This window comes from Petaurus breviceps, unplaced genomic scaffold, assembly GCF_028583685.1.
Source record: "Petaurus breviceps papuanus isolate PSGF00001 unplaced genomic scaffold, PetGlider_PUasm1.0 415, whole genome shotgun sequence".
Lineage (NCBI taxonomy): Eukaryota > Metazoa > Chordata > Mammalia > Diprotodontia > Petauridae > Petaurus > Petaurus breviceps.
This window is the reverse complement of record NW_027186321.1, coordinates 20,721-39,686: the sequence shown is the minus strand read 5'-3', so window position 1 is coordinate 39,686 and position 18,966 is coordinate 20,721. Positions and strand designations below refer to the sequence as shown.

The following is an 18,966-nucleotide window of genomic DNA, read 5'->3' as shown; positions in this document are numbered from 1 at the left end:
CACACACACACACACACACACACACACACACACACACACACACACACTAGCCATGTAACCTTGGGCAAGTTACTTAACCCCAATTGCCCTCCAAAAGGCAAAAAAAAAGAAAGAAACCATCTTAATGGGTTATGGGGTGACCATAACATGTCCCTTGACATAAATGATATAGAGAATTTGGCTCACTCACCTCATGGATCAGGAAAGTTAGCAGTCACTACTACCAAATTCAGAAGCAAAAAACATTGTAGATTGGATAAAGAGAGCTCAGGGAATATTACCTGGACAAGTACAGCAAATAATTACTTTCCTAGGAATAGGGATGGTACTACTTGTTTTATGTATCTGTTTACCTATCCTTATTTCTTGTTTTTCTCGTATCATTCAACAAGTGGTATATAATGTCCAGTTGCATGATTCTGCTCACAGCATCTGAGAAAAACAAAAAGGGGAAGATGTAGAGAACTTTCAGGGATCTCTGGGCCTCACTCACTGAATGTTCCCTTCCCCTAAACAAACATCTGCAGAGTTGCAGGGTAGATAATCATGAGTTCATTTAGATGCCATGCCTCCAGGAACGGTCCCATGATATAGTCCTAATAAATAATTAACCTTAAGCAAGGTTAAAGAGTAAACAAGATCTAATGAGGGTCTTTGTATATGGTCTGCATTCTTTTGGGTCATGTAGACCTTCTGCTGGGAGGCATATAAACTCTGTCTGTTCCTTGTATTTTGGGGCTCTGTATGAAATGGCTCTGTAATAAACAGACTGTTAACTACAGCCCTGTTTCATTATTCTAACGACTTGCAAACCCACTAGCTGTGCAGGCTGTAGCAGACAGCAAAATCAGAATTCCTGCACTGAAAGCTTCCAAGAAAAATATGAACTGATTACAGGCCATGGAGGAGCTCAAGAAGGATTTTGAAAATCAAGTAAGAGAAGTGGAGGAAAAAATTGGGAAGAGAAATGAGAAGGATGCAAAAAAATCGTGAAAAGAGAGTCAACAACCTGACTGAAGAAAAATAACACCTCAAAAAACAGACTAACTCAAATGGCAACAGAGACCTAAAAAGCCAATGAGGAGAAGAGTGTGCTAAAAAGCTAAATTTGCCAGATGGAAAAAGAATCTCAAAAGCTCACTGAAGAAAATAATTCCTTCAGAATTAGATTGGAGCAAATGGAAGCTAATGACTTTATGACAAATCAGGATACTATTAAACAGATCCAAACAAGTGAAAAAATAGGAGGCAATGTGAAATATCTCATTGGAAAAACCACTGACCTGGAAAATAGATCCAGGAGAGAGAATTTTAAAATTATTGGACTACCTGAAAGCCATGATGAAAAAAAGACCTAGAAATCATCCTTCAAGAAATTCTCAAGGAAAATTGCCCTGATATTTTAGAAGCAGAGGGCAAAATAGAAATTGAAAGAATTCACTGATCATCTCTTGAAAAAGATCCCAAAAAGAAAACTCCTAGGAATATTATAGCCAGGTTCTGGAGTTCCCAGATCAAGCAGAAAATATTACAAGCAGCCAAGAAGAAACAATTTGAGTATTGTGGAAACACAATCAGGATAACACAGGATCTGGCAGCTTGTACACTGAGGGATCCAAGGGCTTGGAATATGATATTCTGGAGGTCAAAGGAGCTGGGATTAAAACCAAGAATCACCTACCCAGCAAAACTGAGTATCATTTTTCAGGGGAAAATATGGTTATTCAATGAAATAGAGGACTTTCAAGCATTCTTTTTTTTTTTTAAAAGCAATTGGGGTTAAGTAACTTGCTCAAGGTTACACAGCCAGTTATTTCTGGGTGTGGTGCTAAGTATCTGAGTCCAGATTCGATCCCAGGTCATCCCGACTCTGGGACCAGTGCTCTTACTTGCTGTTCCACCTGGCCGCCCCTAAGCAATTGGGGTTAAGTAACTTCCTTAAGGTTACACAGCCAGGTGTTTCTGGATGGGTGCTAAGTGTCTGAGCCCAGATTCAATCCCAGGTCATCCGACTCTGGGGCTGGTGCTCTTACTCACTGTGCTACCTGGCTGCCCCATTTTCAAGCATTCTCGATGAAAAAACCAGAGTTGAATAGAAAATTTAACATTCAAATATAAGAAGGAAGTGAAGCATGAGGAAGTAAACAGGGAAAAGAAATCATAAGGACCTTATCAAAGTTGAACTATTTACATGCCTACATGGAAAAACCATAATTGTAACTTATGAAACTTTTCTCAGTATGAGGATAGTTGAAGGGAATATAAACGTGTATATATACATACCTATATATGTTTATATAGGAGGGTATATGTGTGTATGAATACATATGTGAGTGTATGTATATATGTGTACAGGTATACATAGAGTGCACAGGATCAATTGAATAGGAAGGGATGATATTTAAAAGGTGAAATTGAGAGGTGAGAGAGGAATATAATGAGAGGAGATGGAGAGAGACAGAATGGGGTAAATTATCTCATATAGAAGAGGCAAGGGAAAACTGTTACAATGGAGAGGAAGAATGGAAGGCAAAAGGGAATGGGTCAACCTTACTCTCATTGAATTTGGCTTAGGGAGGGAATGACATACACCCTAAACTGGGTATCTTGCCCTACAGGAGAGTAAGGGGGAAGGGGATGAGATGGGGCATGATGGAGGGGAGGGCAGGTTGGGGGGAGGAAAGTTAGAAGCACACACTTTTGAAAAGGGACAGGGTCAAAGTAGAGAATAGAACAAGTGGGGGGTGGGATAGGATGGAGGGAAATATAGTTAGTCTTTTGCAATATATCCACTGTGGAAATATTTTGCATAACTACACATGTACAGCCTATATTAAATTGCTTATCTTCCCAGTAAAGGTGGATGATGAGGGAGGAAAGGAGAGAACCTGGAATTCAAAGTTTTAAAATCAAATGTTAAAAAAAAATTTTTTTACATGCAACTGGAAAATAAAATATACAGACACTGGGGTATGGAGATTCATCTTGCCCTACTGGAAAGTTGGAGTGGGGATGGGAGAGGAGGATATAGGAGAGAGTGGATTAGGGGAGGGGTTATACAGTGGGATCACTGTTTTGGGGTGGTGGGAAAGGACGGGGAGAAAATTTGTAATTTAAAATCTTGTGGAAATGAACGATGTAACTAAAAATAAACATAAAATTTAATTAAAAAAAATGTTCTGACTAGGGCAGAATACATTAGCACATTTACCTCCTTATTCTTGGAAGCTGTTTTATGTCATTTGCAAATCTTATAAACATGCTTTCTTAACTTCGTGGCATATGAGTATTTGTTGAAGGAAATAGGAATGTTTAACCTAGAGGAGAGAAGTGAAAGGGGAAGGTGTGGGAGGGAGGAAATGATTCTCATTTGTTTTTTAGTCATGTCCTACTCTTCATTACCCCATTTGGGGTTTCCTTGGCAAAGACACTGGAGTGCTTTGCCATGTCCTCCTCCAGCTCATTTGACAGACAAGGTAACCAAGGAACAGGTTCAAGTGACTTGCCCAGGGTCACACAAGCTAGTAAGTGTCTGAGGTCAGAGTTGAACTCAAGAAGATGAGTCTTCCTGACTCTGGGTCTGTTACTCTACCCAGTATGCCACCTAGCTGTACCTGTCAGATATATTGCTGACAATATCTATTTTTAAAAGTTGATGTCTTCTGTTTTTTTCTTCAGGAATTCCTCCTGTTTTTCAAGTCTTTGACCACCCCTCATCAACTTTCTTCTTTGCCTGCAAACATATGCAGATCTCCCATATCCTTAAAAACCTACTCTAGATCAAGCTATAATCCTCTCTCCTCTCTTTCCCAAGCACACCTTATCTCCATTCCTCAAATTTTTGCAGTCTGATTTAGGACCTCATCACTCAGCTGAAACCACTCGCCAAAGTTTTCATTTATCTCCTAATTGCTAAATCTGATCTTTTTTCATTCCCATTCCCCAACCTCTCCTTCTGGTTACTCTCTCCTTTCCAGGTTTTCATGACACAACACAAGAATACAATACGATAAACATTTTTAAAGTACCTGCTATGTGCCAGGCATTGTACTAAGAGCAGGGGATACCCATAAGAAAAAGAAAGACAGTCCCTGTCTTCAAGGAGCTTACAGTCTAATGGAGGAAGTCAGAATACAAAAGGAAGGGATGGGGGCGGAGTCAAATCCAACAGTGCAGCTAGTGAGAAATGACTTTACTCTTGCCTCTACCCATCAGATCGCTCCTTCTTAATTCCCTTTGCTGGCTGCTCATCAGCATCATGTCCCCCAACTGGATGTTCACCAAGGTTCTGTCCAAGTCCCTATTCTCCTCTCTGGATCTACAGGTTTAATGATTATATCTGTGCAGATGATTCCTCAATTTATATAGCCAACCCCTGTCTCTAATCTGAGCTTTAGTCCTGAGAAAATAAAATACTGATTTTGTATTTTATTTTTGAATCCATTCTATATTGATTCTATTCATGGTCTGAACCATATTTCTTTGTCTCTAAGTTCAGAAGTTTATGAATCCAAAAGTTCAGTTTTCCTCTGTGAGTTTAAAAGTTGCTTCCCTATAAATCACTCTAATTGAAAGAAAACTGTTATCTCTGTACCCCTACCTGCTGTTTTACAATTAGAAGAAATATGTTCTCCTTGAAGGGTGCAGGTGATGCCAGGGAGTATGGTCTTATTATCTCTGCTATCCTGGCAGCCTTTCAAGAAAGTCAGGTCTTATCACTGTGACACTAACTAGCTAGGCAAGTGGACACCAGCAATGAGCTTCCATAGCAAAAAGATGGAAGGAAAGGTTGTTACTAGCCCTGTATTCCAGATTTCCATCCAGTCATATGATACTTCCATCACTTATGATACTTCAGACTTTATAACCAATCACATTGTTTTCCTTCTGTGATACTTGTCTTTATTCTCTTGTACTTCTCAAAACTATATGAAGGCTAGTAAGCCCTACCTCATGTTGCTTACTGAGGAGCTGAAAGAACCATTTTTTTGGCAGTTGCTAGCCTTACCAATAAATTGAATGTACTTGTAACTTTGTGCCTCACCTTACCTTAATTTCAATCATAACAATCCCACATTACTAATTGCCTATTGAATATTTCAAACTGGATGTTTCATAAATGTCTTAAACTCAACATGCTCATTACCTTTCCCCCTAAAGCCTCCTCATCCTTTCCTGTTTCTTTCAAAAGTACCAGTATCCTTCCAGTCTCCCAGGTTCATAATCCTCACCACACATCAATTGCTACATTCTGCCATTTGTGTCCTTATAATATTTCTCTCATCCAACTCATACAACTACCACTTTAGTTCAGGCTGTCATCACTTCTTTCCTGGATTTTTTGAAAGCTTCCTAATTGATTTCCTTGCCAACCCCCCAATCCATGTAGTACACTGCTGCCAAAAGTAATTTTCCTTAATCACAGATCTGACTCTGATTTCCTTAGTCAGCCAGCATCAGTGTTTTTCCTGCTGCTTCTAAGGTAAAATATAAACTCTTTTATATACCTTTTAAATCCATGTACAAGCCACCCAACCTATCTTTTAGCCTTGTTGGATGTTACTTCCCCTCCTGTGTACTCTGTGAGACAGCCCTGTTGACCTTCTCTCTGTTTCTGACCCATGACATTCCCATCTCCTGCCTCTTTGCTTTTGCTTATCTCTGTGCACTTCCTTCTTCCCTTCTTCCCTCCACCTCATAGGGCCATTCTTTTTCTTTGAGATGCAATTCAAGCACCATTTTCTTCATGAAGTCTTTCCTGATCCCTTCCCAAACTACTAGAGCCTTCCTTCCATTGTATTTAACTACTTTACATAAATTTGTGTTTATTAACTTTATACACATATATGTATGCATATGTGTGTTTGTGCATATGTATGCATGCTTACACACATATATATACACACCTATATCCTCCATTTGAATGTAAGCTTATTGCAAGGAGGGGCTGTTTCATTCCTTATACTTGTATCCTCAGTACCTGGCTCATAAAAATCACTTAATAAATACTTGTTGCTTGATTTACATCACCTTCATTTCCAAATATATCCCTTCCCTTCCCACTATACAGAGAGAGGATGTTCCTTTCTCATTAGAGGTTTGACTATATAGCCTAGGAGATCCATTCCAGCTCTTAAATTCAGTAATTCTATGGTCTGCTAGCAAGAGCCCTGACCCAAAGAAACTGGTTTCAGCTAGGTTCTTATGTGGACTTTTGGAATGACTGGAGTCCTTCTCAAAGCTTTTGCACCTCCACGTTATAACTGGAGAAAATAAACCCCATTTCTTAATTAGAGAAGTGCAGATTAAGACAACTCTGAGGTACCATCTCATAACCTATCAGATTGGCTAGTATGACAGAAAAAGAAAACAATAAATATTGGAGAAGATGTGGCAAAATTGGGACACTAATTCGTTGTTGGTGGAGTTGTGAAGTGGTCCAACTATTCTGGAGAACAATTTGGAACTATGCCCAAAGGACTATCAAACCCTGCATACCCTTTGATCCATTAAAACCACTACTAGGTCTGTATCTCAAAGAGATTATATAAAAGGTAAAAGGACCCACATGTACAAAAATATTTATAGCAGCTCTTTTGTGATGGCATATAATTGGAAGTGGAGGAATTGCCCATAACTTGGGGAATGACTGGACAAATTGTGGTATATGGATAGCACTACTTTATAGCAGTATTATGCTATAAGAAATGATGACCAGGCAGATTTCAGAAAAACCTGGAAAGACTTACATGAGCTGATGCCGAGTGAAGTGATCAGAACCAGGAGAACATTGTACACAGTAACGGCAACATTGCGTGCTGATCAACTATGGTTGACTTGGCTCTTCTCAGTAATACAGTGATCCAAATAATTCCAAAAGGATCACAATGGAAAAGGCACATCCAGGAAAAGAACAGATAGTGTCTGAATGCAAATCAAAGCATACTGTTTTTACTTTGTTTTTCTTTGACTGTTCTCTTTTGTTCTGTTTCTTCTTTCACAACATGACTGATGTGGAAATATGTTTAACATATAAGCTCTATCAGATTGCTTGTCATCTTGGGGTGGAGGGAGGTGAGAGGGAGGGAGAAAAATTTAGAACTCAAAATCTTATAAAAAATTAATGTTGAAAACTATCTCTATATGTAATTAGAGAAAATAAAATACTATTGACTAAAAATAATAAAAGAAAAGAAGCCCCATTTCTTTTTTATCTAAGAAAACACTGAAGAGAAGAGAACAGATTGCTCAGTTGATCCTCTTCTTCCTATTCACCTTGTCTTTTGTTTGTATCTGCTCCCTTTTCTCTGCTTCCCTAGCTACTACCTCCCTAATTCAAGCCCTCATCACCTTTCCCCAAGCCTGCTGCAGTAGCTTCTTGTGTCATCTTGGCATTCAGACTTTTCATCACACAGGTTCTCCCTTCCCACAGATGCCAAATTAACATTCTCCCTATGTCACTCCTTATTCAGAAAGCATCAATGGCCCACTAATGCTTCTGGTATCAAATATAAATTCCTTTCTCACTTAAAACTCTTTAGAATCTGGATCTGACCTGTTTTACTAGATTGAGCACATATTACTGACCTGTACACACAGGGCATTCTAGCCAAATTGGCCTACTTGCTCTAACCTGATTATGGCCTCTCCTCTCTTTGTGCATTGGCACAGGCTGTGCCTCATGCCTGGGATGTTCTCCCTCTGCCTTTTGGAGTCCCAGCTTCCTTCAAGTTTCAGTTTAAAGGCCACTCCTTTAAAGACACCTTTCCTAATTCCCATGGTTGTTAGTGTTCCCAAAAAAAATTATTTTATGTTTACTTATCTGTGTATATATGATTTCCTCTTCCTCTTTCCCCTAGAATGTAAGTTTCTTTAGAGCAGAGAATATTTTATTTTTATCTTCACATCTTCAGTATGTAGCACAGTGCCTTATACATAGTAGGCGTTTAATAAATACTTGTTAAATTGTTTAATTGAATCAAGAAGTATTGATTGATTGTTTGCTGTGTGCTTGACACCATTTTTTCTGTTGAGAATACAAAAAAATCATAAAGCACAATCCCAGCTTTCTTTTTATTTATAATCTAGCTGGAAACAGAAGGCTTATAAACATTTTTAAAAAGACAAAAAACTTACCATACAAGGCAGAATGCTGAATCCCAAATCAGTGGTCTAGAGAATAAATGTTTTTAAGAGTTGAGATCACTTCCGGTTAGAGGAGTGAGGGTGGCGATTATTAGGAAAGGCTTTACAGAGTGGATAGGATTTAGTCCTTGAAGGATAGGTGGGAATTTGCTAAATGGAAGGGGGAAAGAAGGCTATTAAAAGCAAGGAGAGCACTAGGAAAAAAGTCACATAAGCAAGAAAATATGAAGAACAGTGAATAGACAATTTTGGAAAGAGGACAGGATTTAGAGAATCTATAGTCTAATCACAGCTCTACTGTGTATTACTTTCCTGTCCTTAAATAAGTCACTCAAGTCCATAGGTCCTCAGTGTTACAATCTGTAGACTGAGGATTGTAGCAAGATTGCTGAAGGCTTTCGGGCCAAACTAAGGAATTTAGGATATTGCTTTATGGGGAAACACTAAAAGTGGTTTTGAATAAAGGAATAACAGGATGATAGGTATTTTGGGAAGATAAATTTTATTGTGATTAATTTGAATTTGTGAGGGGAAACCCAGTAAAGAAGCTGTTGCAATAATCCAGAAGAAAGATTTGCAACAATTTGGATAAGAAGGTTTACTGGGGTATGTGTATGTGAAATAGGTAGAGTGGCTGGGCAGAGAAGGGAATTAATTTTTTACTTAAATTTTCAGACTCTTTCTTAGTTAATTTAGACAGTTTTATCTCTGTATTTGACCAGGCATCTCTGACAGTTTGAACTTTGATGAAGAGGTAACTGATGGGGAGGAAGAAGAAGAAAAGAAATCAAGAACTCATTCACCTAACTCAGAAACACAGCGACCCAGTTCTGGATCCAGCCAGAAATCAGTCACAGTATGTAGTTCTGGAAGCTCTTCCTTTTGGGTAAATTAGATCAACTCTCCTCAGAGCTTACCTTCATAACATAATAGCACTGTTAAATTAGGATGCTTTCTAACCCCATCCCTCCTCCCGTTTCTTTGCAGAGGTGGGAGACTATGGTTGTGCTGCAAATATTTTCAGATTTTTGCATATGTTGGTTAAGTTTGAGGAACATTCCCCACCCCGCCCCCACCTTTTTATTCTTTGTTGTAAGAGATTGCTTGTGCAGGATGAAGAAACAGAGAAGAGACCTACTGTGAAATGTAGGCAGAAACAGAAGAAAAGTATAAGTATTTTTTTTAAATGAAGATGCTTTCATAGGGCTCATACCTGCATATAGACAGATCAGTGCCTATAGGAACCCCCATTCAAAACAACTTTTAAGGGCATCACCTTTTGCTCTTGTGCCAAATGTTTATCATTTAATTTGATGTCCCTGAATTTCTTCTGCCATTGTCAGAAGACCTTGGTTATGAAGACAAATTATTCCTCACACAAATGTGTGAGCTTCTGGCCTGTTCTCCTCTTATTCAAATATCACTGTTCCCTTAGGATCCAGGAGCGTCCTGTACAGCATCCCTTCAGGCTGATAACCAGCTAGGAGAAGTAGAAAATTTAGAAGACTTTGCATTTCGTCCTGCTCCTCGGGGGATTACAGTGAAATGTCGAATCACCAGAGATAAGAAGGGAATGGACAGGGGCCTCTACCCCACCTATTACATGCACTTGGAAAGGGATGAAAATCGGAAGGTATGTGAATGATCTCCTAGGGCAAAGCTTTCAGAAGGGGAAGTATAGGAAGTTGGATTTTATAATAAGAGAAAAATACTGGTAGAAGTAATATAGTACATTGGAAAGAGTTCTGTCAGAGGACCTGAATTCAAATCCCAACCCTGCCACTTACCAATAGCTCTGTGACTTTGGGCAAGTCGCTTAACCACTCTGGGCCTCAGTTCCTCATTTGTAAAATGAAAGAGTTGGACTACATGTTTTCTTTCAGTTATAAATCTATTATCCTTTTATCCTGTGCTGTTAAGCCAAGTTCAGTGCATGTGGATGAACTTCCATTGCTTGTAAGTGTGTGTTAGTGCTCTCTTCGATGAGTTAAATATAAAGGAATGAAAGTTTTAATATATGGACTGCTTTGTCAGATTTAAGGAAAAGTATATTTTAAATTGTTGCATTTTGTTTTGATACACCAGATACATTAGAGAGTATCCACACATTTATATTTTACATAATATAAAATAAGTTTTGGGGGCGGCTAGGTAGCCCAGTGAATAGAGCACCGACCTTGGAGTCAGGAGGACCTGAGTTCAAGTACAGCCTCAGATACCTAACACTTACTAGCTGTGTGACCTTGGGCAAGTCACTTAACCCCAATTGCCCTGCCTTCCCCCCTACAAAAACAAACAAATAAAAGTTTTCTTTTTTTCCTAGGAGAAGTATCTTGGCTTTCTTTTTTTTTTTTTTTAATCAAAGAATAATGACAAAGGAAAAGAAAGATGTGCATTGGGAGGGGGAGACAAATTAAATGCCCCAACAATTCTAGTTTATTTCAGACTTGGGTTTTTCAGCATTTTTAAACTTGTTCATGAATAATTCATTCTGTATAGACACCAGGACTGAGGAGTTAACACAGGATTCCCAGAAGTGAGTTGATTGGAAGGCATAACTTCATGCTGAAGTAGTCCTGTCATAGAAGTGATGGGGTGCAGAACAGCAAGGGAATTACTTCAGTAAAGACTATAAAGCTGAAGGTCAGAGAGGCCAACTGCACTGATCAATTGAGTTAAGTCCGTGTGAGGGAGAAAGATGTTTTGTTGGGTCCACAGTGATAGAAAAATAAGCAGCAATAAAGAGAGCAAGGTTTGAAGCAAACTTGGAAGGCTGTCAAGGGAAATGAGTGTTCATTAGATACCTCCTGTGTCCCCAGCACTAAGCATTTCACAAGTGTGATCCCACTGGGCCCTCACAACAACTCTGTTTTACAGTTGGGCACACTAACCCCACTGTGCCACCTCACTGCCAAAAAAGGAGAGAAGAAAGAACAGTGGACAGTGAATTTGTAGAAACAGGTTAGAGGTTGGAATGAGAGATCAAAGAGATTTATTGCTGAAATAGATAGAGTGAGATTTGTGCTCTCTTCATTCCAGACCTAACTTGACATTTTGCATTTTTCAGACATTCCTTCTTGCTGGGAGAAAGCGAAAAAAGAGCAAAACATCCAACTACCTCATCTCCATTGACCCAACGGATTTATCTCGAGAAGGAGAGAGCTACATTGGCAAACTCAGGTGAGAGCCCCAGGGCCGACAGCGTTCTAGGCTAGGACTGGAGGTCACCTCAGAAACAATTCACTCCATTTTACAAATGAGCAAATGGAAGTCAAGAGGGACTAGTTTCCCTATTCCTTACCCTTTCTTTTTTTTTTTTACTTAATTTTTTTTCTTTATTTTGAGCTTAATAATAATTAACAAACATGAACATTTTGGTATACAAAGGAACAAAAAAGAGAATTATATATGAAATTGTGAACTGTTATATACAGATTGTTGTTTTAAGAATGTATTCAATTTAATGTGATAGTAACATTTGCCTAGTTTGTATCTTTATAGACTTTCCTTTATTTTCCTGTGTGTATCTTTAAGTATTTTATTCCTTTTTATTTTTGCATTTCTATCACTAGCAATTCTTTTGATCCCTTATCCTTTGCTAATAGAAGAATCAAGCAACCAATCTGACTGGATCCACTGCCGATTTATATTGCATCAACTCGCCTGGGTTTGCTGCTAGGTGGTCCTTTTACACCCCCTAATGAACTCACTCTCCCATTCACGAAGCAGCTCCCAAACCCTTTCATCCCCCTTGAAACCTCCCATGCTTTCATCATTTCCCTCCCCCTACTCTCAGCAGAGAACTTTGCCTCATATTTTCCTAAGGGGGAAAAAAAAAGAGGTCAAGACACTTCATTCCCATCTCCTGACATTTTCTCTGGTTATCCTTCATGCCTGGAATGCTAACCCTAATAATCTCTGCCTCTTGGCTTCCTTGACTTCGTTTAAGTCCCAACTAAAATCCCACCTTCTACAGGAAGCCTTTGCCAATCACTCTTTTTTTTTTTGAGACAATCAGGGTTAAGTGACTTGCCTGTGGTCACATAGCTTGTGACTTCTTTCCATGAATTATTTCCTTTTTATCCTATATATAACTTATTTGTACATAATTATTTGCATATTGTCTTCCCCATTACATTGTGAGCTCTCCAAGGGCAAGGACTGTTTTTGTTTTTTCCTTGTATCTCCATTACTTAGCACAATGCCTGGCAAATTGTAGGCACTTAATAAATGCTTATTGACTCAACTGACTAAATAATAGAAGTCCCCATAACAAATAAGTATAGTGAGGCAAAACCATTTAATACATTGGTCATATCTGAAAATGTATGTCTCTTCTGCGCCTTTAGTCCATCACCTCTGCCAAAAGGTATATATAACCTGCCCTTTTTCCTGTAGTTTCAGTGAGTCAGTGAGACTTGCTGCTACAGAGTATCGTTGGAACCCAGCCTTTTGATTTAAACTGTCAGAGTTCTTCATTTTCCTAATGAAAGAATTTGTAAAAACTGCAGATGAGATAGATGTACTTTGACATTTTAGGGAATATGCCAACAGTTACCTGTTGTGTCACTCAGTGCAGCATATTTTTGTTTGAATAAGAAAAAAATGAGACTATATTGGTGACAATCTCTTCCTGGTTCTAGGTCCAACCTCATGGGAACCAGGTTTACGGTGTATGACCATGGAGTCAGCCCGACTAAGGCACAGGGCCTGGTGGAAAAGAACGATACTCGTCAGGAGCTTGCAGCCATCTGTTATGTAAGTGCCATTCTTGCTATTTAATCCCTTCTCTGAACTCCCAGATAAGATTAGAAACAGAGAATGGATCTAGAACTATGTTGCTTCTACGTACAAACCCCAGTAAAATTATATGAACTTCTTGAGAATATAAACCAGATAATTCCAGAGGACCCAATCTAACCCTAAGATTTCAGTAATTACTTGATAATAACAGAGGAAAAAAAAATAACACAAGAATTTGGTTAACCTCCAGGGATTATAAACAGTTATAATTTCAGGTTATTTCCTATAGTATTTGGTGGAAAGTCTCTAGCAAAAACTGAGATTTTAACAAACTAGCTGATATAGACCCAAATATTAAAGAATGAAACTAAAAACTTTTGTTTTCCACCAACTTTAAATCACAGTACTATAAATCTCTAAGAATACCAACTTGTTGACAAATTTGAATCAGATAGCTATGTTTTAGTTTTTATGCTTTTCTGAAAAAGATGTTTCTTCAGAAATATCTTTAATTTATCTGCCAAATTTGATGCTTTTGATCTTAAATGATAGTTTAGCCTATGCCTTTCAGTAATATTTGTTCTATATAATACAAGCCAACCCCTATCCATTTATCATCATTATGTCCATAATACATTTAACTTTTATATATTCTGAATAAAATATTAATTGTATCATATTCTTATTAAATTGTGCGAAGATTAGAGACCATATTTAATTTGAAGTCCGTCACTTCCATAGTTCAAAGTCCTGTTATGTATTTGAGGACGACTAAGTTAGATAATTTGTTAAAGTTACTCATCATCGGGGTGGCTGGGTGGCACAGTGAATAGAGAACAGGTCCTTGAGTCAGGAGGAGCTGAGTTCAAATCCGACCTCAGACACTTAACACTTACTAGCCATGTGACTTTGGGCAAGTCACTTAACCCCAATTGCTCTGCCCTCCCCCCTCCAAAAAAAAAAAGTATAAAAAAAGTTACCCTTAATTTCCTTTTTAATTAGAGATAAAGAAGATGAATTTTAGGATAACCATATCTATTGTGGAGATCTATATGGATTGATATGATTATGTCTGTTACAGCAACTGCATTTAATCACCTTACGTAGATAATGCTCCCTGACAATTTCATGTAAAAGGAAATAAAACATGGAGTCACCAGGCCTTACTAAATCCCACTCCATCAGATGCTGACTGTGATCGTGGGCAAGTTCCTTGGATTTTAGTTTCTTCATCTATAAAATGGAGATAATAGTCCTTCACAGAGTTAGCGTAAAGAAATGCTTTGTAAACTGGGAAGGACCTTTGAGATCATCTCTTTCAAACCCCTCATTTTATAAATGAAGAGACAGACTTGAAGAAGTTAAATGATTTCCCCAAAGTCACGGAACTATTAGATGGCAGAGCTTGAGGGGGTCCTTTTACTCCAATCCCAGTTGTAGGTACACTTCACCATGATACTGCCGTTATTATTATTTTTTTCTTGTTACTGGCAGTGAAAAAGTACTAAAAAAAGATAGTTAAAAAGTTGTCACTTTTTTTTCAAGAGTTCTGCTTCACTTTCCAAGAGGTTTCTCTATTTTCTAGGAAACCAATGTGCTTGGGTTTAAGGGTCCCAGGAAAATGTCTGTGATTATTCCAGGGATGAATATGAGTCATGAAAGAATTCCATTCCGGCCTCGAAATGTAAGTAGGCACATACCTAATTTGCAAAGAGGACTTGAAAGGGTAAGAAATCTGTTCAATTTTCCCTGAGTTCCAATTCAGATTATATTTGCCAAATCTCCTGGATAAAGCCTTATTTTTTCTTTAAAAAAATTTGTTGATCCTTTTTTGTTTTGGTAGAAAAAACATTTTCTATAACACATCTCCAGAATCACCCCCTATAAAGTATTTTCCCAGAAAAGTTAAGCAAAGTAACCTAACAGCATGTGGTTGCCACTGAAAGTACACATCAACTTTGCACTATTGTAAGTTACCAGAAAGGAATAAATGTGCTTTAATTTCACATCATAGTAGCAGCACTAGTGTCATCTTCATTTAAATTGTTGTTAGTTGGGGCGGCCAGGTGGCTCAGCAAGTAAGAGCACCGGCTCCAGTGTCGGGATGACCTGGGGATCAAATCTGGGCTCAGATACTTAGCACCACACCCAGAAGTAACTGGCCATATAACCTTGAGCAAGTTACTTAACCCCGATTGCTTTATAAATAAATAAATAAAGTGTTGTTAGTCATTGTGTGGGTTGTTCTTTTAATACTGCCATCACTCTAGTGCAGGCCTTTATTAACTTATACCTGGACTATTGCAGTGACTTTTGGTTGGTCTCCCTGTTTCAAATCCCTCCCTAGTCCAGTCTGTCTTCACTCGTTTGTTAAGTTTATTTTCCTAACATTTCAGATAAACTACAGTGTCTCCTTGTACCTTCAGGATCAAAACATCAAATCCTCTTTTTAGATTTTAAAACACTTCAAAATATGGTTCCCTCCTCCCTTTTCTGTATTCCCACCTTACTTGCCCCCAGATATTCTTTGATCCATTGACACAGGCCTCCTGAAGCTCCTGGAAAGAAATAATTTACTTCCTGGCCCTGGGCATCATCACTGCTTATCTTCCTTGCCTGGAATTCTCTCTCCATATTCCCTTCCTCATTTCTCTGGCTTCCTTCAAGCCCAAGCTAGAACTCCTCCTTCTCTAAGAAACCTTTCCCAATTTGCCTTAATGCTAGTGCCTTCTCTCCATTATCTCCCACTTGTCCTGTGTGTGTTGCCTATATATTGTTGTTTGCATGTTGTCTTCCCCATAGACTGCGAACTCCTTGAGAGTAAAGATTAATTTCTTTGCCTTTCCATGTATCCTTATCACTTACCATAGTAACTTGTACATAGCAGGAGCTTAATAAATACTGACTAAAGCTACAGTAGTGTAATTGCCAATTAAAAGGCATGTTGCCTATGAAATAGTAACATGGAGCGCTGGGATAAGTTGCAAAAACACTAGTTCATGCTGGCCCTGGAGTCAGGAGGACCTGAGTTCGGATCCGGCCTCAGACACTTAACACACAAACAAAAAACCTAGCTGTGTGACCTTGGGCAAGTTACTTAAACCCAATTGCTCTCCAAAAAGCAAAAAAAAAAAACAAAAACTCTAGTTCAGGTTTTTTTTTTTTTTACTTTCTGTACCCCAGCTTTTCCCTCTCTGAAAGGGCAAACCGAACCCCACTGCACCTCTGTCTGTTGTTTAAGGATGAATAAGATCGTGATAGAGAAGTGCCTGTGATATAAGTGCATTCTCAATACAACATGACATTTTCTTTCTTGAGCAGGAGCATGAGAACTTGCTTTCCAAATGGCAAAACAAAAACATGGAAAACTTGATAGAGCTGCACAACAAAGCCCCAGTCTGGAACGACGACACTCAGTCCTATGTCTTAAATTTCCATGGCCGGGTGACTCGGGCATCTGTGAAGAATTTTCAGATAGTCCATGCAAATGACCGTAAGCCCCCCCCAGAAAGGGCCAGGTCGGGGCAGCAAGAGGGGCTTTTCTGGAAGGGAGGTTTTAAATTGCATTTTGGTCAGGACAAACTTGAAAATTACTTTTTATGGGTGAATTATGGGGTTATACCCTTGTTTGAGAGAGACAGCTCCCACTGGGAAGACAGAGTCATACTTTAGGAGAAACTTTACTGCATGAACAGGTGAAGAGAATGCAAAGCAGTTCCTGTGGCTATCACAGAGAGAGTCTTGGGTTGGGCTGTTTTGGAAAGACCAACTCAGATGACTTACATCAGAGGTTTCCCATAGCTTGAGTCCTTTGGTTTAACTATTTTTGTAGTACCTTAGTCAGTTCTCATCCGTTCCTTCCTCTTGCCAGGATCCTCTATGGTAGTCAGAAACAGTCTTCCAGTACCAGGGGATGGTAGAAGCAGTAACTTAAAACTGCTCAAGATTAGGAAGCTCCTTTTTAACCTCAAAAAGTTTCTTTTTTTCACCTTTTTAATGAGGGACAAATTTTAATTAGCTTTTACAACTATGCTTTATAAATTTTTTCTAAAATTAAAATAGGTTTTTCCTAATCATTACCTTAAATATTGTCTAATTTCCTTCAACTCTTCTTTCTGTTTCTGCAGCTGAATATATAGTCATGCAGTTTGGACGTGTGGCAGAAGATGTGTTCACACTAGACTACAACTATCCCATGTGTGCCCTCCAGGCCTTTGCTATTGGGCTCTCCAGCTTTGACAGCAAACTAGCTTGTGAATGAAAGCAGGTATGTCATAACCCAAACCTGTCTCTCACTCCATGAAGCTAAATTTAGGGAAAAAATAACTTCCCTCCCCCAACTGTTAAAGAGATGAGAAAAGTCAGCCAGTATCTTTTGGACTGATTCCTGCATATACAAAAACACTATTCAATGGAATTTCCAGGCCCTACTAGCCCAGTATAAGATGAAAGATTATTCAAGCCACAGAGAAAACTTTACCTATAGCACATTAATGAGACCCACTTGTCCTGTGCCTCAAAGATCAGTTTTTCCTATCATTCATCCCAATCCTAAAAGAGTTGCCCTGGATAGCCAGAGCCTATATATGTCTTTGGAAATTATCCAGTATGGTATTTGTTTGACTGTTGGACTCCCTTTTGAGGAAGTTAAGTATCTGCTTTTTGAAACTAGTTTAGTTTCTCCCTTAGGAGAGGTTCTTGTGTCAGTGTGAAACCTTAGTTTCAAAACTGACTAATCAGCTGGCACCAATCCTAAGTACAGAAGTGGCTATCAAATCTGTAACCAGTGAAGTGATAACTTAACTGTCTTAATTCCATTGTAAAGATTTAAGTCTTTTTCTTCTCTGAATGATGCCAATGGTGCCTTCAAGGCACAAGTACTGGAGATGGCTTCACCCAGTGGTTTTGCAGCCGCCCTTATTTTCAACCCAGTGGTGCCTCCTGTATGTGTGTGTCTATGAAGCCATTCACCTAGGGAATGTAGTCTCCAGCAGGAATTATCTATTGAAGCTTTCAGCTGTCTTGTATGTTTAGAAAATAAAAGGGAAAAAAGGTGGCAACGAAAAGTTTTTATTCCTGTACATTTTGGTGCCCCTAGAATTAGCTGTCTTATTAACTCTATGACTCTTGGCCCTTCCTGGCATAAATCTTACTAGTACTCAGTGTCCTTTGTGCACTCGCTCAGTGTCACCAAAGCCTTTGTATTTTGGTACAACTTGCCCTTTCATTGCTTTCACTCACAAATCGCAATATCTTTGTGTGACATGTTCTGGTTATTAGAAAATCTCAGCAAATCAAGTTGTATCTTCTGCACCAAAATTTAGGAATTAGTTGTCTATGTATTTTCCTGCCTCAGCCTTCTTATGTCTGTACTTCCTGCTTCCTCACAACCAATCTCTCCTAGTCAAAATGCCTAGGGTAGGAAATTAGTCTAGGGCAGATCAAAGGACTTTAAATGTAATCCCCTTTTGGCCAACCCAGCCAATCTTCTTTGTTAATTTATTTAGGCCTGGCTCCTCCAGTCAAGTGCCTCTTCATTAAGTGCCCCAAGGCCCTTTAGACCTAGGTCACTAACTTGCTTCCAGACCTAATAAACTGGTAACCAACTAAAGTTGTTCCCTTATCTTCAGCTATTGTGGATCACTAAACCTGGAAGCTAGGAGCCAACCCTGAGGCTGTCAATTTAATCCCTCTCCTTTTCTCTTTTGCTTTTCCTCTGATCTTCTGAAGAGTCATCCTGCTCTACTTGCTTTCTGCTTGGGTGCCAAAGAGATGCCTTCCCCAGTCAACTCTGGTTTTACATGAATCATATTTATAACTTTTGTTGTATGTTATGTCAATAAAAATAATTTATACAAACATTCTGTTGCTATCTTTTCTTAAATATCTTTGTTTAGAATCTCCTTGCAGTAAGATTGCATGATGGTAATTTTTCATCTTTTAGCAATAATGGATTAGACAGATGCTTTAAATTTTTAGAATTTTAAAGCTAGAAGAGACACTTAGTCCAAACTCACCGTTTTAAAGGAACTGAGGTGAGTAGTGGCAGAACAGGGACTTCAGTCCATGTCTGCTAAC

At 38.7% G+C, this 18,966-nt stretch overlaps 1 protein-coding gene across 1 annotated transcript in view; it reads left to right on the top strand.

Moving 5' to 3' along the window:
* Positions 1–18,749, top strand: part of TULP3 (TUB like protein 3) — a gene marked incomplete at its 5' end in the record, with an annotated part of 28,791 nt that extends 10,042 nt beyond the window's left edge. Inside the window, 8 exons of the mRNA XM_069100490.1 lie at positions 8,868–9,001; positions 9,581–9,778; positions 11,213–11,325; positions 12,789–12,903; positions 14,474–14,572; positions 16,210–16,381; positions 17,016–17,155; positions 18,619–18,749. Coding sequence (XP_068956591.1) covers positions 8,868–9,001; positions 9,581–9,778; positions 11,213–11,325; positions 12,789–12,903; positions 14,474–14,572; positions 16,210–16,381; positions 17,016–17,149 — 965 coding nt within the window. The remainder of the gene's footprint in view (positions 1–8,867; positions 9,002–9,580; positions 9,779–11,212; positions 11,326–12,788; positions 12,904–14,473; positions 14,573–16,209; positions 16,382–17,015; positions 17,156–18,618) is intronic.
* Positions 18,750–18,966: the final 217 nt, after the last annotated feature.